This window comes from Prunus avium, chromosome 6 (assembly GCF_965620075.1).
Source record: "Prunus avium chromosome 6, drPruAviu1.hap1.1, whole genome shotgun sequence".
NCBI classification, from domain to species: Eukaryota; Viridiplantae; Streptophyta; class Magnoliopsida; order Rosales; family Rosaceae; genus Prunus; species Prunus avium.
The window spans coordinates 3,021,167-3,041,090 of record NC_142289.1 but is presented as its reverse complement, the minus strand read 5'-3'; the positions used below and the strand labels follow the sequence as shown (position 1 = coordinate 3,041,090).

General features: G+C 40.2%; 5 protein-coding genes across 6 annotated transcripts; 3 read left to right on the top strand and 2 right to left on the bottom strand.

Annotated features, from left to right (window-relative positions):
- Positions 1-176: 176 nt before the first annotated feature.
- On the bottom strand, positions 177-1,411 carry LOC110762850 (antigenic heat-stable protein). Its single transcript, XM_021965549.2, has 2 exons — positions 1,149-1,411; positions 177-998 (listed from the first exon to the last, which is right to left on the bottom strand). The coding sequence occupies exons 1-2, from the start codon at positions 1,254-1,256 to the stop codon at positions 492-494; spliced, it is 615 nt and encodes a 204-aa protein (XP_021821241.1). The 5' UTR covers positions 1,257-1,411; the 3' UTR covers positions 177-491.
- Positions 1,412-3,571: 2,160 nt separating this feature from the next.
- Positions 3,572-6,972, bottom strand: LOC110762864 (Peptide chain release factor 2). Its single transcript, XM_021965568.2, has 7 exons — positions 6,236-6,972; positions 5,743-5,955; positions 5,206-5,307; positions 4,890-5,027; positions 4,369-4,673; positions 4,094-4,247; positions 3,572-3,993 (listed from the first exon to the last, which is right to left on the bottom strand). Exons 1-7 carry the CDS (start codon positions 6,863-6,865, stop codon positions 3,859-3,861), a joined length of 1,677 nt encoding a protein of 558 aa, XP_021821260.1. The 5' UTR covers positions 6,866-6,972; the 3' UTR covers positions 3,572-3,858.
- Positions 6,973-7,007: 35 nt separating this feature from the next.
- On the top strand, positions 7,008-9,993 carry LOC110762866 (Pseudouridine synthase family protein). 2 transcript variants are annotated; one of them, XM_088255243.1, is made up of 2 exons: positions 7,008-7,440; positions 8,804-9,993. In XM_088255243.1, exons 1-2 carry the CDS (start codon positions 7,065-7,067, stop codon positions 9,469-9,471), a joined length of 1,044 nt encoding a protein of 347 aa, XP_088111369.1. In that variant the 5' UTR covers positions 7,008-7,064; the 3' UTR covers positions 9,472-9,993. The 2 variants fall into 2 exon arrangements, with proteins under 2 accessions (XP_088111369.1, XP_021821261.1); XM_021965569.2 differs by having other exon boundaries at positions 7,016-7,440; positions 8,798-9,993.
- A 989-nt stretch (positions 9,994-10,982) lies between these two features.
- On the top strand, positions 10,983-15,446 carry LOC110762863 (pyrophosphate-energized vacuolar membrane proton pump 1). The gene is made up of 9 exons (XM_021965567.2): positions 10,983-11,419; positions 12,093-12,667; positions 12,832-13,211; positions 13,316-13,402; positions 13,535-13,865; positions 13,952-14,362; positions 14,447-14,506; positions 14,592-14,837; positions 15,084-15,446. Exons 1-8 carry the CDS (start codon positions 11,191-11,193, stop codon positions 14,796-14,798), a joined length of 2,280 nt encoding a protein of 759 aa, XP_021821259.1. The 5' UTR covers positions 10,983-11,190; the 3' UTR covers positions 14,799-14,837; positions 15,084-15,446.
- Positions 15,447-16,177: 731 nt separating this feature from the next.
- CRT1A (calreticulin 1a) lies at positions 16,178-19,819 on the top strand. The gene is made up of 13 exons (XM_021965599.2): positions 16,178-16,350; positions 17,360-17,467; positions 17,584-17,776; positions 17,874-18,132; positions 18,221-18,277; positions 18,350-18,397; positions 18,483-18,569; positions 18,649-18,774; positions 18,864-18,959; positions 19,071-19,118; positions 19,228-19,257; positions 19,345-19,446; positions 19,535-19,819. The coding sequence occupies exons 1-13, from the start codon at positions 16,251-16,253 to the stop codon at positions 19,544-19,546; spliced, it is 1,266 nt and encodes a 421-aa protein (XP_021821291.1). The 5' UTR covers positions 16,178-16,250; the 3' UTR covers positions 19,547-19,819.
- Positions 19,820-19,924: the final 105 nt, after the last annotated feature.

Genomic DNA, 19,924 nt, shown 5'->3' with positions numbered 1-19,924 from the left:
ATTTGTAACATCTTGCTTAATATAATCTAATCCAAGCATAACAAATTTGACATCCAGTGATCATATAATTTAATCCAAATCCACCCCAAAAAAAAAAAAAAAAGATCATACAAAAAGAAATCCTCAACAAGTGGGGAGAGGGATGGATCCTCGTCAAATTACCAACTACAAAGTCATTAATTTAAAGCCCCTGTCTGCAGGGGACAAAGTATTTCTTCTTCTTATTCAACAAAATATACATAAACAAAGAGACATACACTAAACAAGTTAATTTGTGTTACAACCTTCAAGACCCAAAATCACAGCGCAGGTAATTAAAGAATGGCAATATGGAAGCATATACTCTCATCTACTTAGAGGAGAAGCAAAGCTAAAGTAAATGGTAAAAAGCAAAGCAAACACAACTTAGTCATCCTCCTAGAGTGGATATATAGACAATAAAAACTAAAACAAAACTAGTCTAACAAGATGGCTTCAAGAAGCAGTAAAATTCAAGTCTTCAAAACTTGTGAGTCTTCTTCAGGCACAACGGCTGGAGGTTCATCAGATTTAGCTGGAACTTGATGGTCTTCTCCTTCACCTTGTTCATTTAGTTCACTAAAACTCCTCTTCTTGGATGCAGAATTTGATTTCTCCTTCTCATGTGAATCACTTGCTGCTGTTTCCTTGCATTTGCCTTTGCCTTTGCCTTTACCTTTCTCTTTTTCTTTTTCCTTGTCATTGGCCTTTTCATTGGCTTCAGGAGGAGGAAACAGAGGCGGTTCACGGCCACTCAATTTGCTAAATACCCTTTCAACTGTATGGTTGATTTCCTTTCCCAATCCATTGTTGTCTAAAATTAACTCCCAAACAGACTTAGAGGCCTTCTCAAGCACTTGGGTTTCAAGCTCCTGCCTAAGCGCATCAAAAAGCTCTCTTTTTGTTTGTTTCTCGGCCCCAGGAGTGTTGAGAACTTTGCTCTGTTCCGCCATTTTAATGGTCGTCTTCTTCAGCTCTTCCTGCAAAACCCATTAACCATTACCATTATAATTCACAAACAAACGAACAATTATGCCCCAAAAATCTTAATTTCTTTTTTTGTTAAGAAAAAACTAAAATAAATAAAGAAAGAGATAGAGAGAGAGTGAGAGAGCGAGAGAGAGAATTACATTGGCTTTGAGCTGATTGATGATCTTTAACCTGAGAGCGTCAATGGTACCATCGTTCATCAGAGACTCTAATACATCTTCGGGGGTTATCACCGAAGAAGAACCCATTCTTCAATTCTCCTGCAAACCTACAATCTCGACACTCTCAAAGCTCCAAGCCCTAATAGTCCGATTCCAATTCCGATCCCTCTCTGCGCGCGCTCTCTCCCTCTCTCTGTGTGGCTCTGTGGAAGCCCTAATTGTAAACGACAGGTATTTTCTCGTTACTTTTTGGAATATAAAAAGAATGGGCTTGATAATGGACCTTCACTAAAATTTGGGCCCAAAGGCTCACAACGAGGCCCATGCTAGGATTTTTTCGTTTCTGTTTAAATACTTAAATATTCTAGGATCTTATTAGGAAATAGGGTTAATTACAATTTAGTACCATGTACTTATACCCTTAAGACATGTTAGTCCCCGTATTTTCAATTTTAACAATCGCATACCCTTAGTTTGTAAATTTTTTGCAATGTGGTTCCGCTGTTAGGGTTTCTGTTAGATTTCTCTGTTAACTGCCTACGTGGCATTGTGGGTCCCACATTTTTTAATTTTTTAATTTTAAATTGATTAAAATATAAATAAAATATTAAAAATCAAAAAATTAAAAAATTTCTCTCTCTCTCTCTCTCTCTGTAAAAATTCTCCCAAACCGCTGCGATTTTCTTCTCCCCTTCATTCCACCATGCCCACTCGCAGCCATCCTCCAAAACCCCCACCTCCAAACGAACCAGGACCCCAGCCGGCAACCACCCAGACTCCCTCCCCCTTCCCCCTCGATTTCTTCTCCCCCTGCCCCGACCCTAAACTCCAATCCCCACCTACCAACCACAACTTGGCGACCACTCTCTCCATCCTTCAGAGCTTGTTCCCACCATCGCCGATGCTTTCCGGTGAGATCTGACGGGCTGCATCTCTCTCTCTCCTCTCCTCTCCTCTCCGCTCTCTCCCTATCTCTCTCTCTCTCTCTTTGTACAATAAAAAACCAACATATTGGGAAAAAAAAAAATCGTTGGTTTTTGAATTTGGGTGTTGAATGTGGTTATGAGAATTTTGGGTTGGCTTGTGTCTTCTCCCCTGTTTGGTAGATCATGAACTGATGGAAAGAAAACAAAAGGCAACAAGTTTTCTTTTCTCAAAGTTTGAGACTTTTGCAGTTTTGGTAAATTTCCCAGTTTTGCAAAAAAAAAAAATCGTTGGTTTTTTGTGGACGGGGACTAGAGTTTGGAGTCGGGCAGAGGGAGAAGAAATCGGGTGGAGGGGGAGGGGGTATGTGGTTGCGGGCTGGGGTTTTAGGTTGGTTTGGGTGCGGGTGGTGGTCATCGGTGAATGGGGGAAGAAGAAAATCGCGAGGGCTCTGGTTTTGGAGTTTAGGGTCGGGGCAGGGGGAGAAGAAATCGAGGGGGAAGGGGGAGGGAGTCTGGGTGGTTGCCAGAACCCTAGCCATCCCTGCAATTTTCTTCTCCCTCCACCCCCTGCGATTCCCCATGACCACCACGAACCCACAACCAGAGAACCACAACCTAGAACCCCAGCCCCCATGAACCCAGAACCCATCCATCCCTGCGATTTTCTTCTCCCTCCACCCCCTGCGATTTCCCCGTGACCACCACGAAGCCACAACCCAAGAATCCACAACCCACAACCCTATCCCCCATGAACCCAGAACCCATCACCCCTGCGATTTTCTTCTCCCTCCACCCCCTGCGATTCTCTCTCTCTCTCTCTCTCTCTCACAAATGGAAGAAGAAGACCAGCAAAAAGTCGCAGATCTGATCAAAGAGCTCGTCATTCGCTTGCTCTCACACGAGTCAAGGGTTTTCTTGGGTAAGGGAAATAAGGAAAAGGGTTGGAACAATGGTGTTTTGTTAGTTTCGAAAGACCCAGAAAAGCTTCGGGAAATTGCATTTAGGGAGTTTGTGAACTTGATTAAGGAAGAAAATGAAGTTTCTGAAGAGCTTTTGGTGAGGGGGGTGGGGGGGTTTCTGGGTTCGTGGGATATGGTTGCAGGTTGGGCTGTTGGAGCTTGATCAGAGAAAGAGAGAGATATTTTGTTTTAATTTTTTTTGGTTTTATGGTTTTTAATATTTTAATCAATTTAAAATTTAAATTAAAAAAAAAGTGGGACCATAGTGCCACGTAGGCAACTAACGGTGGAATCTGACGGAAACCTAACGGTGGAATCGGATTGTAAAAAATTTACAAGCTCGGGGTATGCGATTGTTAAAATTGAAAATATGGGGACTAACATGTCTTAAGGGTGTAAATACAGGGTACTAAATTGTAATTAACCCTAGGAAATATTTATAGCTTAAAAAAAATTGAAAAAAAAGAGAGGAGAAAACGGGTTCAGCACATTCTCAGTAACATGTTTCAGCCGTTGATAAAGAAGAAAAAATGTGGATAATATATTAAATTTACTACTAAAATCAGCTCATATTATCAACCTATTATTTCATTACAAAATCAGATTATTACCAAAACTTTTGGTATCAAAGAAGTAATTTCCATCCTATCCTTTCACCGGATATACGAATGTCATCCTAAATTCTGGCTGCCTTGCATGGATCGTCGGCGAATGACTCAATTATATCACAAGTTCTATGTCTGGACACGCAGCACAGATTCAGCCTTGCTGAAGATATGCAGGGTAGTCAAGATGAAACTCGTTTTAGCGGTCATCTTCATCTTTATCCAAGGATGCTGATAAATAACTCATGATGAAGCCATCTAGATCTCCCTCAAGGACAGAATCAGGATCCGAGACTTCGTAGTTTGTTCGAAGATCTTTCACCATCCGGTATGGCTGCATCAAAAGAAGCAATGAAAGTTAGTGTGGCTTAGGTTGTCAATGGCATGGAGGATAGGGATGGAAATTTTGTGCAGCTAGTAGTACTAGGGCGTACATGGAGCACGTAGCTACGTATCTGGCTGCCCCAGGTTATGTCAGTAAGAGATTGTGAATACTGTGCATTCATCTGAGTCTGGCGTGCCATCTCAAGCTGGTCTAGTCGCGACTGAAGAACAGCCATTGCTGAAGCTTTATTCATATGTTGTGATCTGTACATAGAAGAAAAATGAAACCCCATAACAAGGATGAAAGTTGGCAATTCTTAGTTCCAAACACAAAAAGCAAAAAATGAGTAAGAGTTGCACAAGAACATGCAAGTGCGTTTAATACCTCTCATTTTGACTAGTAGCAGTAATTCCTGTAGGAACGTGAACAATCCTCACAGCACTATCAGTTGTATTAGCGTGCTGGCCTCCAGGTCCCCCAGAACGAAATCGCTCAATGCGCAGATCAGAATCATTAATTTGTACATGAGCAGACGCGTCTTCGTTGATTGGAGTCACAGCAACAGCAGCAAATGAGGTATGCCTGCGCTTACTACTGTCAAAAGGTGAGATCCGTACCAACCTGTGCACTCCTACTTCTGCTTTGGCATATCCAAAAGCATACTCACCATCAACTTTAATTGTTGCCCGCTGCAAGAACATATTGATCTGAAGTCAGAAAACTAGTACAATCTTGAGTTAACAGGCTTTTACTGCAATATAGTCTGTGTGGGAGGGTGGATTGGCACATGCTTGCGATATGCTGATTTCTTCTACTTTACTGGGTAAAAATTACTACAGATGTTTCATGGATCCATTTGACGAATACGAAGGATCAGTTGACTAGAGGATGGTAAGAACTTGAACCTTGATTCCCGCAATCTCACCAGGCATTTCATCCACCACAGATATTTTATATCCACGTTGTTGAGCCCACATTTTATACATCTGCATGACCATTGCTGCCCAGTCATTGCTCTCTGTACCCCCAGCTCCTGCTTGAACCTACATTGCATCAAAATTTCAAGGGGCTTGCTCGGGATATATACAACCACAACTATGGTGTTCACCTTTATAACATCCGTGATAAGTACAAAATGCCAACCAACTATGCGCCGATACATGTTTCAAAGAATGTACGAAATTTTGATGCAGAATAACATGATGTAAATATCAAACGGACCTCTATGTAACATGAGCAAGGATCCTGCTCCCCAGCTAACAAAGCTTCAGTCTCCTTCTCCTTTGAAGCTCTTCTCATTTTAAGCAAAGCGTTCATGGATTCCTGCAAAGGAGAATCCACATAACTGAAAAGCACAATGCATGCTGTTCTGAAGTACCTTATTACTTAAATTAAGGGACCCAACTTTATGGTAAGGATTCAACAAAAGACCAATTTAATTGATGCTTCTTGAATTAATGTAGAGTGTTAAATTAACCGATGGCTAAATTCAATAATGAAAGCAGTTATTGGATTGATTCTAAGCAATGGTTTCAATTATATAGTGTGGGCATTGATTCAATAATGGATTTTTCACGATTTGGCATACATGACAAACTAATTATATAGTTCAAAGCACCAGTTCACATAGCAGATTACATCTTAAATTAAATCTACAATAACCAGTGAATAAAACATCAAATTGATGCTAATTGTTCAAGATGGCACAAACCATGAAACAGAGTGATAACATGCCTATGAGAAGTATTGAGGGCCCACCGATTCCAGCTCTGCATCATTCTCTTCACGGGCAAGCTTTACCATGTCTATATGCTCAAGCAATTCCCGCTCAAATGCCTTCACTTCTTTCATTTTACCCATAAGTGAACCATGCTCACGGCTTATCTTCCCTGCATGTACAGGATCATTCCAAAGGTCTGGTTTATTCACCTCCACTGATAACAGATCCAACCTAACCATCAACTTCTTCCACTGCCACCACAAACAGAAAACTTGTACTTAAAAATTAAGCCCAAGTAGGTCATATACAAACCCAAACCGAAATCCATTCAGCATTTAGTCACAAGAGTTATACTTCAGAGACTCAGCTAAAATGATTGAATCCCCAACATAAGCAACAAAATTAAGCTTCCAAATGAAACCCAAAAATTGCAGAGGAAAAATAACAAATCAGTCACATTCCATTACGTACAAGTCCTGATTGATTAATGAGCACAGGAACATAATAGAATGCTCTCATTATAAGTTGTACCTGCAAACGTTTCTTAATTAGATGAATGGATTGGGCAATTGCGGCAGCGTGACTCTTCCAATCACTCTCATCCTCATCCAGAATTGGCCAATCACTAGCAATGATTCGATCAACTGTAAGCCCATCACAGGTCGACGGCTCCATAGCAGCCTGAGTACCAAACAAGCAAACCAAGCTGCAAGGCGCGAGACCACCACGAGACGAATATAAACTTTTCACCATTGGAAGCCCCAAAACACCACACCCAGAAGCCAAAACCTTGTTTTCTGTGCTCAAATGCCAAAGACCTCGCCTTTGTGAACCAAACGAGATTGAAGACAGGAGACTACAATGAGACCCAGTGATGTTTTTCCCGGACGCAGAGCTTAAAGCCAGAGGCTTGGAGCCAGAAAAGAATATATTACTTGAAAAGGTGTGATTGTGGACAGACCCGAGTAGGGTTTTTGAGGTTTTTGAGATTGAATTTGATAAATTTTGAGGCTTTGAGGGTTTATTCAGTGTAGTGGGTTGGGGTTCAGATAGAGTGGAGAATAGTAAATAGGGAACAGACTGGGTTTTGGCTTCAGGGTTTTGACAGAGAACCACCCAGGATCCACTGCTTGCTCTCTTTTTGAACATGAAAGATGACATTTTCCTTCTCTAATTTTCTGGTATCTAACTGGGAAAGATATAGCAGAAAAATAAAAACTTTGTATTTGTTTCTCCGATGTTCGAGTTCGGGGTTTAACAGAGACTCAGATTTTGGTTTTTTAATTGGGTTAGTTTTGATTTGAAGACATTATATGTCAAAACGATGTCGTAGGTGGACTAGTACAATTTGTTGACAAAAATGCCCTTCCCTCTTCCTCTCCTCTCTCTCCAACCCGCCACTCTCTTCTTCACCCCCAAAGCCTTCGTTTTTCTCAGCCGCAGCTCAATCACCATGTCAGTCCAGTCCGACGCCATAAATCCCAGTTCCCAAAATGCCCTCCAAACCTCCCAGAATTACCCCGTGCCCCTCTCCCCGCCTCTGCCACCCATCTCAAAGCATATAGAGCTGGCGAGAGCCATGTCTGCCTCCTCCAAATCCAGCCTCTTTTCCCTCTCTAGAGACGACGTCGTTTTCGAGGACCAGTGGCTCATTGTTGTCAACAAACCTCAGGGTGTTTACTGTGAGAACGTGTTGGAATCGGTCCCTCAGCTTCTCTGTGACTCGGCCGAGTCAGGTTAGCTCCATTTTCTTTTGTTGGGCTGTTTTCAATCCTCTGGGTCAGCTTGTTGCTAATATATGTAGCGTGACGGTCAAGTTTTATGTATTTTAATGGACTTAGCGGGATTAGAGTTCGAAAAATCGGCCTAGGCGGCCGCCTAGGCGCTAGGCGGGTCTGGGCGGATTTTTTTTCCTGACTTTAAAGAAAACCCTCACGCTGCCTCTCTCTCTCCTCTGGGTCAGCTTGTTGCTAATATATGTAGCATGACGTTCAAGTTTTATGTATTTTAATGGACTTAGCGGGATTAGAGTTCGAAAAATCGGCCTAGGCGGGTCTGGGCGGATTTTTTTTTCCTGACTTTAAAGAAAACCCTCACGCTGCCTCTCTCTCTCCTCTGGGTCAGCTTGTTGCTAATATATGTAGCATGACGTTCAAGTTTTTTGTATTTTAATGGACTTAGCGGGATTAGAGTTCGAAAAATCGGCCTAGGCGGGTCTGGGAGGATTTTTTTTCCTGACTTTAAAGAAAACGCCTCTCTCTCCTCTGAGCAGTCGCCTCCTCTCTCTCTCTCTCTCTCTCTCTCTCATTTCAAGTATTTCTCTTTGGAGTACTATTATATGTTTTATGCTTACTCCTACCGCCTAGCATTTTTGGAACATTCTGAAATACTATAGATTATTAGGCTCAAAGGCATCATCTTTACCCGTTCTGTTTTAGTATTTACTAAATAGATGAAGCTTTGTGTTCAATTGTGCTAGCATTTGGCTGATTGGCTGTGTTTCACTTATGCACAAATTTTCTCGTTTTGTTGATATGTTTGAAATTTGCTTCTCAGCAATATGAGCTTTCTTTCCGTTGGCCATTCTACTAGAGTTATCGGTAATGTACTTGCTAAATAGTTATCATATATTGCTAAAAAAGTTTATCTGAGATATACTGATACTGGATTTTTGTCGCTTTAGTCTTAAATGCATACAAATCCTTCAATTTTGAATAAAATATAAAACCAATGTACTAACTATGGACCTGAGATGGTTCAAGTCCTTCAGATGGGTTTGTATAACCAAAAAAAAAGTTATGTAGTTGATGCCCTTTTCTTCTTTTCTTCCTTTTTGCTGAAAACTCATGTAATCAATCCTAATTAGCTGGGATAAGGGTTTAGTTTTGTTGTAGATTCTCCAGTCAATTGGCACCGAGTTCAGTTCATTCTAAAATGGTCTAATAGGCATAATCAGATTCAGGAAAAGCTGTCTATTTCATCTGATATGCGAGTGCTGACTACTTAAACCTTATGGTGGGCAGAAAAGAAGTTTTTGAAAGAGTTGAGTTTTGTTACTCTTTTGTTAACATTGATCAAAGTTCAAATTATCAGTTGCAGGGACCCCGGCCAACCAGCTAGAACTCCATCTTGCAAATCGGCTTGATCGTGACACTAGTGGGCTAATGGTAATAACCAAGTCACACAAAGTAGCTTCCAAGCTCGTGAAGGCATTTACTGATCACAAGATTTTGAAAACATACATTGCACGCTGCATTGGTTCAGCCCCGAAATGGGAAAGAATCACCCTTAAATCAGGTCATGGTCGGTCAAAATTTGGGGCCTGGCGAGTGTATGCTGCTTCAGATGTAGGCCGGACACTTCCAGGTGGATCAATGGTCAGAGACATGGAAACATCCTTTGAAGTATTATCAATAAATGGACAAGGGAGCTTGAAAGAGCCATCTGAATTTAAGAAAGATGAAGCAAATACTGTCGTAGTTCAAGAGAAAGCTGTAATAGATAAAGACACAAAGAAGGATGAGATTTTGGTGAGAGCGCGTCCTAGGAGTGGACGAACACATCAAATCCGCCTGCATTGCCAGTATCTTGGAATTTCCATAAGAGGGGATGTCAAGTATGAGGGCGTGTACGAGTGGAAAGGGAGAACTTATGATGGCCATGAACTTCATGCAGAGAGCTTGTCTTTTGAGCACCCTGTTACTGGTCTTCCAGTAATGTTTCAGGCACCTGTACCTTCTTGGGCCAGCCAGGCTTTGCAGCCCTAGTTAAGTGAGTCTAATGGTTCTCGGTGTTCATTTTCCGGTTTTGAGAAGATCGATCTTCCAAATTATGGGCAGGTTTCATGCATAAAAAATGAGAAAGCATAGCATAGAGTTCTAGTGTGCATCTCTGACTGCAGTTGGCAACTTGATTCTATGTGAAGGGAACTGTGTTTTCTTGATTCCTACTTCAACATGGTTACTATTATCTACCGGAAAAGGTTTTAGGTTTGATGCTGAAAGAAAGCATACAATTGTCTCCAGTTTGCAACAGAAGCCTTCTCTTCACCTCACCATCAGCTCCTTATATTCAGCTTTGTATGATCATCCTGGGAGAATGGTTTGGGATTGAAATGTCAAAAACTCTTGAAAGTAAACAAGTTGCCTGTTGTACCATGTTTTCTTCTCAATTTGCAATTACCATCATATGCATGCATGTAGTGCTTTGAAAACAACAAATTAACTTTGAAATTACCAATTTCCAAGAAGCCTACAATCATTGAATTAGCTGAAAATTTTACCGTTTTATATGACTCTGCACATTTTTATCATTATCATACCAAAGAAAGGTAGAGTGATCATGAAGGTAGAAAAGTCCAATCTGTAGGTTCAGTGGTTGAGCTCCAAGTCTCAATCCTGAGTGTGAATGCGTGGCAAGCTCATCTTGGTCACAATATTATAATTATAATTTTGTTTTAATAATTCGGAATCTCAAAGGCTCCAATGGGGGAAAACGTGGTGGTTTTTTTAGAATACAATCAAAGATTTTTTCTGTCATACTGTATGATTTATCAACCTTAGGTAGAGGCTACGAAAAGGAAAGGAAAATTCGCAACAATATTTTTCGAGAATTTTGTTGACTTTTTTATTTTATTTTTTGGGTACAAATGTTTCTTTACTGCAATTTGAAGTTATTTGGAATTCAAGTTAGCATCACATTATGCATTAAAATACAATTGCGTACGGAGGAAATAAAGCTGCCATAAGAAAATGGTAAAGAATCCTTCTTTTTGTATTTGTTTCGTATACCACCGACATCAAAGAAACAGTCTTGATATTTCCTGCAAAATCATAATTTCAATCCCTAATCACCAACACCAACTTACTTAATTTCAATCCCAATCAACATAATTTAAATGTTTCCTCTGATGTCAAATCAAATAAAGGTGCAACTTACATTAACATAATAAGAAGATAAACGTTCTGGACAAAAAAGTAATTTTATTAAACTTGGGGCAGAAACTACTACATAAAAAACCATTTTAACTTTCATTAAAAAACACCTTCACCCCAAGACCTTCTAGGCCTCCTTCCTTTGAACAAGAAAATTGTGATTTACAGAGTAATTATTGAGCTTGTGTTTATCCATGGGGCTGGTGCTGATTTGGCCAACTCTATCCATCCATCAATGAGAAAAAGTATTGTCCTTTGGGATAGAGACGTCTCTGACGCAACATCTACCTATTAATCAAAACAACCAGTTGTGCTCAGTCCAAGGTTAAGAAGAATCTACCCCAAGCCTCACCTGCCTTTCAAACCAGCCAGCTTTATGGACTCCAATGGCCATGCAATGCAAACCCACTAAGATATTATGATCATTTGGATAATGCAAATCTAGCTTAAGAGGCTGCAGTTCAAAACCCAGCTTTGCTTGCTTCTTTGCCATATATATTTGTGCATGCTCAGAAAGCTAAAAGGAACCATTTGTCTTCGGAGATTTTGGAAATGGGTTTGCTAAGTGAAGGCCTAACTCAGCTTCTGATCCCTTTGGCTGCCCTTGTTGGACTTGCTTTTGCTTTGCTTCAGTGGTTTTTGGTCTCAAGGGTGAAGGTCTCTGGTAGCTATGGTGAGGGGAATGGCTATAAGGACAAGTTGATTGGAGAAGCAGAAGAGGGTGTTGACAGCCTTGAGGTTACCACCAAGGTTGCTGAAATTCAAAATGCCATTTCTATTGGTAAGCTCTCTCTCTCTCTCTGTCTCTGTCTCTCTCTGTTCTTTGATATTTGTGTTTTAAATCCTCTGCTTAAGATGGTTATGCTTAAGGGGATCTAGTTCTTAAAACTGTTTTACATTTTTTTCCCCATTTCATACCACCGACTATAAGATGCATCCTAGCATGTCCATTTTTATGATAAGTTGCTTTAAGAAATCATGTCAGTGAAGTTTCATGGTTGCTGCTCTTTTGTGACAGTAAATTCTTCTATCTCTGAGTTTGTTTTTGCTCTGTTTCTTTTCTTTTTCTATATTTGTAAACTTACTATTGTTTTTTCAGTACTCCTAAACATTCTTGGACTTACCGTTTTTTTCTTTTGGATGTGGTCATGAATTTCTATACTTCTAAATGTTGATTTACTCTGTTGTTGTTTGATCCTTGAGATAATTCCAGAAACTTATAAAAAATAGTAGACAAATTGTTCAAGAGGGAATTTCCTTATTTTGTCTTTTGTGTAATTTTTTTTCCTTTATTTTGTTGCCATACTTTTAGTTTATACATGTTAATGGTTCCAAAACAATTTTAGTATGGACTCATTGTTCTCTCAAAAGTATTTGTTATTCTCCTTGTACTAAACTATGATACAAGTTATTTGTGCAGCTAAATCTGACTTTGATTTGTATATTGTTCCCAGGGGCGACCTCTTTTCTGTTTACCCAATACAGATACCTTAGCATCTTCGTGGGTGTATTTAGTGCTATAATCTTCCTCTTCCTTGGTTCAGTGAAGGGTTTTAGTACCAAAAGTGAACCTTGCACATATAACACAGGCAATACATGTAAACCAGCATTAGCCAATGCCTTCTTTACTACTATTGCCTTCTTGCTCGGCGCTCTTACCTCAGTCCTCTCTGGTTTTTTTGGGATGAAGATTGCAACATATGCCAATGCCAGAACAACTCTAGAAGCAAGGAGGGGTGTCGGGAAGGCTTTCATTACCGCTTTTCGCTCTGGTGCTGTGATGGGATTCCTTCTTGCCGCCAATGGCCTTTTGGTGCTGTATATCACCATCAATCTATTTAAGTTGTATTATGGGGATGACTGGGAAGGACTGTATGAGTCAATTACTGGCTATGGACTTGGAGGTTCTTCAATGGCACTCTTTGGAAGAGTTGGCGGAGGTATATACACAAAAGCAGCTGATGTTGGTGCTGATCTTGTCGGGAAAGTTGAACGAAATATCCCTGAAGATGATCCGCGAAACCCGGCTGTAAGTTCCTACATCTCCCTTTTGTACTTTGCTTGTTTGCTTATTTCTTTTAGAACTTTCCATTGCAGAGCATGACTTTGACAAATTTAGTATCAAGTTATTATTTTTGGGTGCAGGGAATTGATTAGTTTTAATCATTCACAAATTTTGTGTTTCTTTTTCAGGTTATTGCAGACAATGTGGGTGACAATGTAGGAGACATTGCAGGGATGGGATCTGACCTATTCGGATCTTATGCTGAATCATCTTGTGCAGCATTGTTTGTTGCATCCATCTCATCCTTTGGTATCAGTCATGACTACACAGCCATGTCATATCCATTGATCATAAGCTCAATGGGGATTGTGGTTTGTTTGATAACAACCCTTTTTGCAACTGATCTGTTTGAAATCAAGAAAGTGAGTGAGATCGAACCGTCCTTGAAGCGACAACTTCTTATCTCAACAGTTTTAATGACTGCTGGGATCGCCGGGGTCACTTTTGTAGCTTTACCATCAGAATTCACTCTCTTCAGCTTTGGAACCAATAAGGCTGTCAAGAACTGGTATGCCTCTTTCCATCCCCAATTTCTGTTTTCTCCCCTGGCATCTTTAATTCTTGTCCCCGTAACATTTAATATTCTCTATTTGAATTACATGTGAGCTGCAGGTACCTCTTCTTTTGTGTAGCAATTGGCTTGTGGGCTGGTCTTGTTATTGGATATACTACAGAATACTACACTAGCAATGCTTACAGGTGAGCCATTTTCCTAGTTCATTTTATCTTTCCTAGTCTTCATAATGACTACATATATTTTCAATGCCATACTAAATCATATTGCAGCAAATCAAATCTCTGATGCTTATTACTACCGTGTTTGGTTTGCAGTCCAGTGCAGGATGTGGCAGATTCTTGTAGGACTGGTGCTGCAACAAACGTGATTTTCGGGCTGGCTCTGGGTTACAAATCAGTCATCATTCCTGTATTTGCCATTGCCTTTGCTATATACGTTAGCTTTAGCTTGGCCGCCATGTATGGAATTGCTGTGGCTGCTTTGGGAATGCTCAGTACTATCTCCACAGGTCTTGCAATTGATGCTTATGGCCCAATAAGTGACAATGCTGGTGGGATTGCAGAAATGGCTGGTATGAGCCACGAGATACGTGAAAGAACAGATGCTTTAGATGCTGCTGGAAACACAACGGCAGCTATTGGCAAGGTAAAACAAACAGTCAGGAGATTAGGTCTTGAGTTTGAAGATTTGTATCCCTTCTTTCAATTGACATATTTTCCTTTATGTATCAGGGTTTTGCTATTGGATCAGCTGCTCTTGTTTCTCTTGCTTTGTTTGGTGCCTATGTTAGCAGAGCAGGCATAGAGACTGTTGATGTGCTGACCCCAAAAGTCTTCATTGGCTTGCTTGTGGGAGCTATGCTTCCATACTGGTTTTCAGCCATGACAATGAAGAGCGTGGGAAGTGCAGCACTCAAAATGGTTGAAGAGGTTCGCAGACAATTCAATACAATTCCAGGCCTCATGGAAGGAACAGCAAAGCCAGATTACGCAACATGTGTCAAGATTTCCACTGATGCTTCCCTCAAGGAGATGATCCCGCCTGGCGCTTTGGTCATGCTTACGCCACTCATTGCCGGGACCTTCTTTGGAGTCGAAACTCTTGCTGGGATCCTTGCTGGTTCACTTGTTTCCGGCGTGCAGGTAAAGCTTTAGCCGCAGGTTTTCAATTTCTTAGTCTTCCTGATCAGTTTTCCTTAAGTGCCTCCCTTTTGTTTTCTTTCACAGATTGCCATTTCAGCTTCGAACACCGGTGGTGCATGGGATAATGCAAAGAAATACATAGAGGCAAGCTTTTGTTCTTGCAACTTTTGATTTAAAACTGCTCTTTGATTTGTGTTGGTTCTGATATCTTGCCTTGATATGCCTGTAGGCTGGTGCTTCTGAACATGCTAAATCACTAGGTCCTAAGGGTTCTGATCCTCACAAGGCAGCCGTGATAGGCGACACAATCGGAGACCCCCTCAAGGACACTTCTGGTCCTTCACTCAACATTCTTATCAAGCTCATGGCAGTTGAGTCCTTGGTGTTTGCTCCATTCTTTGCAGCTCATGGAGGCCTGCTCTTCAAATGGCTTTGAAATCTGGAGCTGTAAAAAACACCATCAGTTTAACCTCCGGTATATAAATTCACTGGTTTGAGCAGTAAAATGTCAAATGGAGCTTCACTCTAATTAGTACTTTCATGATGTAAAGTAGAAGCTACATATATATGTTTTTGCTCTAATTCCCAATTTTACTATGAACTAAATAATATATTTCATATATATCCCTACTGAATTTTGCCATTTCTAGTTCTTATATTTTTATCATTTTATTTCTGTTGATATAATGAGTTACCATGTTCTTCAAATACTCAAATGCAGAAACTGTCTCCTCTATCTGCTCTGTCAAAGATTCAAGGACAATTATTTTCAAAGCAAGAGGGAGGAGAAAAGCAAATACCATTTGTGTGAAAACCATAATTAATGGGGGGTTTTGAGTTGCTTCCAATCTAAGCATCCAGAGAATTGCACAGCAGAAACAATGAGTGCCGGCCCACTATCAAGATTTAAGCCTACTAGTGTTTATCTTTTAGTATGGTGCTATGTGCTTTTTCCTATGTGTTTGTCCTAAGCAAACTCACAATGCGAATATTTTTAGGAATATCTAAACCAATTGCTGCCCAAGAATGGTTGTAAAAAGCGAATTTTACTTTTCCTTTATAATAAAGTTCCTTTACGAAATCATTCGAATCTCGGAAGCTGACAGCCTGACACCTTATTTTGGCCAACTGACCTAACCATATATATTTCCCTTCACTTTTATTAATTTGACACAATCCTAACTGAGATATCTTATATCCAATTACAGATTCAAACTTACAAACCATGCATTGAATTGTGATCCAGGCTCAAACATTGCAGTGTGGGCTAAGACTTTGAAATGTAAGACTTTGATATTCACAATGTTGTGTACATAGACGATGGAATTTGTCCTATAAGACAAAACACGGTCCAATTAATAAAAGTTGAATATAAAAAAATACAAATCCGGCCCTTTGTTCCTCACAAGAGCTTAATCTGAATTAGTCCTGGTTTTAACCTAATCTTAACTACCTAACCATAATCTCCTATTAATTTAAATTAAAAAGATAATTACGTCATTAATATGCCTTACTGGCCAGTGGCTACACGCAACTACACCTCAAAGTTACCAAACCAATCAGGGTTGGCAACTTTCTGCACTACATGGGTAGTTTCGTAAACTCAGAGTCGATGCAAATCTACGTGTCGCATCCAATTGCCACCGTCGATACTTCGGAGAGGTCCCAATCAGATCTCGCCACCTCACATCAATGACAACCCGTGATGATGTGGCGGACTATGGTTAGTCCACGTCATCCAACGAGGGCTCTAACCCAAAGCAAAAACCCAGTGTTTAACCACATCCACAGCAGGTAAAACCAAGCAAGTAGACCTATATAACAGCCTCCAGAGATCGAGCTCTCTCATCACACTCTGTAGCTCTGCAACTCTCAGTGCGTGAAAACGATGGCGTTTAGGGTTCCAAACTCTAGCTTGCTGTCCCTGATCCTCCTCTCTCTCCTAGCTATCGCCTCCGCCAAGGTCTTCTTCGAAGAACGCTTCGAGGGTATAACTATACATCTCTCTCTGTTTCTCACTCTGTGTATCTGTAGGTGTATGGATGTATGCGCTCAGTGTTTGATTGCATTTTCACTGGTTTAGGATATAATTGGGTTGAATCCAATGTCATTTCTGGAGGATCGGTGTTGTATATAAGTCTGCGACTCGATCTGATTGTTTTTTGGATAATGTTTTTAGTTGAATGCGTCAGTGTGAGTTGAATTTACTAATTTGAAATGGATCTGTGGGAATCTTGACATATTGTTGAATTTGGGCTTCAGTTGTGGTTTTTGGTTATGTTTCTAATAGAAATGTTTGGTTGTATATGTATGTGTGCATGTCTGGCTATATAATTTCTCTGCATGTGTATATGCATTTAGTCAATGTCAGCAGTGAAGTGTTTGCAGAATCAAAGTGAGGGTTAGGGTTTTGCCTGAATCAATATAAATAGGATTGCATGGAGAAAATCAATAATTCTAAGGTTTCTAGTCCAATTTCTGTTCGAGAATGTTGCATTCTCTGTTTGCACTGTGTAGTCTCACAAGGTGTTTACAATCCATGTATACTATATGAATGAATTGGAACAGATGATTAAAGCTAAATCCTGTACATGCCGTTAAAATTGATATTCTAGTGTTGCTCTAGCTATGTTTTGCCTTGAGGCTCGTGTCTTTCTGTTGTTGAACTTGTCAATTACCTGGCGAATGTTGCAATCGTGCCTGATTTTGATGAGTAGAGCTCGAAAGGTGCACAGATTTTTGGCATTGGTGTAGTATGATGAATACTCTGTCTTAGACGAATTGACATGGATGTAGAGTGTCAACTAGTAACATTTCTTGGTCAACTAGTTTTCAAAATGACTTTACAAAAAAATTGAAGCTTATTTCTAGTGTACATATGAAATGTCTACTTCTCTGGTCCTTTATTTTTCTCTGTTTCCATTGATCTTTTTTCTAGTTCTGTTATTCTGATTCTCTTTTATTTCTTTTTCATATACTATTTGGAAAATACTAAAGACGGATGGGATAAACGTTGGGTTACTTCCGAGTGGAAGAAAGATGAGAACCTGGCTGGTGAATGGAACTACACCTCTGGAAAATGGAATGGAGACGCTAATGACAAAGGTATCCGTTTATAACCAATACTGATTCTTTACTGTGCTCCTTTCTTGATTTTTTTTTATAAAAATTTGATGCCTATCCTGATGACCATTTTCAATGACTTTGACATCTTGGTACAGGTATCCAAACAAGTGAGGACTACAGGTTCTATGCCATATCAGCTGAGTTCCCTGAATTCAGCAACAAGGATAAGACACTCGTGTTTCAATTTTCTGTGAAGCATGAGCAGAAACTTGACTGTGGTGGTGGCTACATCAAGCTACTCAGTGGTGATGTTGATCAGAAGAAATTTGGCGGTGATACCCCTTACAGGCTAGTGATACCCATATTTGTCTGATGATTTTGTTTTCTTTGCTTCAATTTCTTTACCTCATTGCTGATTTGGTATATAAACTTTTGTTGTTTGCAGTATCATGTTTGGGCCGGATATCTGCGGATACAGCACCAAGAAAGTGCATGCAATTCTTAACTACAATAATACAAATAACTTGATCAAGAAGGATGTTCCTTGTGAGACTGACCAACTCACTCATGTCTATACTTTTATCATCCGTCCAGATGCTACCTACAGCATCCTTGTTGACAATGCTGAGAAACAAACTGGTAGCCTCTACAGCGATTGGGATCTTCTGCCTGCAAAGAAAATCAAGGATCCCGAGGCCAAGAAAGTAATTACCTATAATTGAATTGTTGAGATTTCAATTAACTAATCATGACTGAAGTGTTGAATAAGTATTGACTATTTAATATTGACAGCCTGAAGATTGGGAAGACCAAGAATACATCCCTGACCCTGAAGATAAGAAGCCAGAGGTATTCACAATTTCTTTATACTTCTTACCTACTGAATGCACAACCATACTGACCCTTATTGTCTATTTGTAGGGGTATGATGACATTCCCAAGGAAATAGCCGATTCCGATGCCAAGAAGGTATTGGTTTAACTTCGAATTTCAAAATACTACACATATGCGGAAGAGTATTTTTGTTGCTCACTAACGTGTCTTGGTGTTTCAGCCTGAAGACTGGGATGATGAGGAAGATGGTGAATGGACTGCCCCAACCATTCCCAACCCTGAGTACAAGGGTGAATGGAAGCCAAAGGTTTGTGGAATTGTGGTTTGTATAATAGCTTGTAATGCAACTTGACACTCGTTCATAATTTTTCTCCACCACTATGCAGAAAATCAAGAACCCCAACTTCAAGGGAAAGTGGAAGGCACCATTGATTGACAACCCAGAATTCAAGGATGACCCTGAGCTGTATGTTTACCCCAACTTGAAGTATGTCGGAATTGAATTGTGGCAGGTAATTTCGTCTGTTACATTCTGTTTACTATTGTTGGTCCCATCCCATGTTACTCAAATTCTGATTAGGCAAAATGTGTAATGTGCCAGGTGAAATCTGGAACCCTGTTTGACAACATTTTGATCACTGATGAGCCGGAGTATGCAAAGCAGTTGGCTGAGGAAACATGGGGCAAACAGAAAGATGTATGCCATCTAATAGACCTTTTGCTTAGCTCCTTAAAAGTATATTAATTTTAGATGTCTGATTGAGTTTAGCTCCCTAAAGATGTCTGATTGAGTTCCATGCAATTTCAGGCCGAGAAAGCAGCATTCGAGGAGCTGGAGAAGAAGCTGCAGGAGGAGGTACCTCTCTTTGCCTCTGACGTTGTTCATGGAGTACAAAACTATTTACAAAATTAGGAAGCGTGTGGTTTTCATCTTTATTAACTTGTTACCTTAATCCTTTTACCAGGAATCAAAAGAAGACCCAGTTGATTCTGATGTAAGCATTCAAAACTGCCACCCGAGAGTTTAGATCTTTCATTTTTGTTTTCCATGGTCCCCTGACAGCTTCAGCGTGTTTTTTCAGGCTGAGGACGATGATGCTGACGCCGAAGATGGAGAAGAATCTGATTCCGAATCGAAACCAGACTCAACTGAAGAGAGTGCCGAAACTGAGGCTGAGAAACATGTAGGTTTTCTTTCCTCTTGCTGTTAATGAACCAAACATATTCCTAGTCTGTTTACTGATCATAGTGTCTTGCGCTTTGGATTTTCAGGATGAACTGTAGGGAGGGAGCACCGCAAAGTTCTAGAGATAAGCTTGGGCGTTAAGTGCCCCATGTTTTTTCGTCTTACTTTTTTAGCTGTAGAACCTCTTAGAGGGAACAGATACTGCTAAAAATTGCATGCCAAACTGCTTTAGCTGCTGATGTCTTAATCTTATTTAGCTGTTTGCGCCATGGGAACAAATTGATGAGATGTGTTTTTCATAATCACATTCATGAGCATAGTTTAAACAAGTTTTTCTGAATTCCTTTAAAATAAATATTTTCCTTGGTTTATCTTTATATTTCGCAATTTTCTTCGATGGATATGACCCCTAGGTGGCATGTTGCCTACTTATTTGTCACTTAGAGAGACTAGGCAATGCAAGTCTATAAACTATT

Excerpts from the sequence above, each read along its gene's own strand:
- LOC110762850 (XM_021965549.2), bottom strand. The coding sequence starts at position 1,256 with ATGGGTTCTTCTTCGGTGATAACCCCCGAAGATGTATTAGAGTCTCTG. Across the intron at positions 999-1,148 it reads TCAATCAGCTCAAAGCCAAT|GAAGAGCTGAAGAAGACGAC; the intron begins GTAATTCTCTCT and ends TGGGTTTTGCAG.
- LOC110762864 (XM_021965568.2), bottom strand. The coding sequence starts at position 6,865 with ATGTCATCTTTCATGTTCAAAAAGAGAGCAAGCAGTGGATCCTGGGTG. Across the intron at positions 5,308-5,742 it reads ATGATGCAGAGCTGGAATCG|GAATCCATGAACGCTTTGCT; the intron begins GTGGGCCCTCAA and ends TCTCCTTTGCAG. Across the intron at positions 4,248-4,368 it reads GCTACTAGTCAAAATGAGAG|ATCACAACATATGAATAAAG; the intron begins GTATTAAACGCA and ends TTCTATGTACAG.
- LOC110762866 (XM_021965569.2), top strand. The coding sequence starts at position 7,065 with ATGCCCTTCCCTCTTCCTCTCCTCTCTCTCCAACCCGCCACTCTCTTC. Across the intron at positions 7,441-8,797 it reads CTGTGACTCGGCCGAGTCAG|TTGCAGGGACCCCGGCCAAC; the intron begins GTTAGCTCCATT and ends TCAAATTATCAG.
- LOC110762863 (XM_021965567.2), top strand. The coding sequence starts at position 11,191 with ATGGGTTTGCTAAGTGAAGGCCTAACTCAGCTTCTGATCCCTTTGGCT. Across the intron at positions 13,403-13,534 it reads TACACTAGCAATGCTTACAG|TCCAGTGCAGGATGTGGCAG; the intron begins GTGAGCCATTTT and ends TTTGGTTTGCAG. Across the intron at positions 13,866-13,951 it reads CAACGGCAGCTATTGGCAAG|GGTTTTGCTATTGGATCAGC; the intron begins GTAAAACAAACA and ends TTTATGTATCAG.
- CRT1A (XM_021965599.2), top strand. The coding sequence starts at position 16,251 with ATGGCGTTTAGGGTTCCAAACTCTAGCTTGCTGTCCCTGATCCTCCTC. Across the intron at positions 18,960-19,070 it reads CATGGGGCAAACAGAAAGAT|GCCGAGAAAGCAGCATTCGA; the intron begins GTATGCCATCTA and ends ATGCAATTTCAG. Across the intron at positions 19,258-19,344 it reads AAGACCCAGTTGATTCTGAT|GCTGAGGACGATGATGCTGA; the intron begins GTAAGCATTCAA and ends GTGTTTTTTCAG.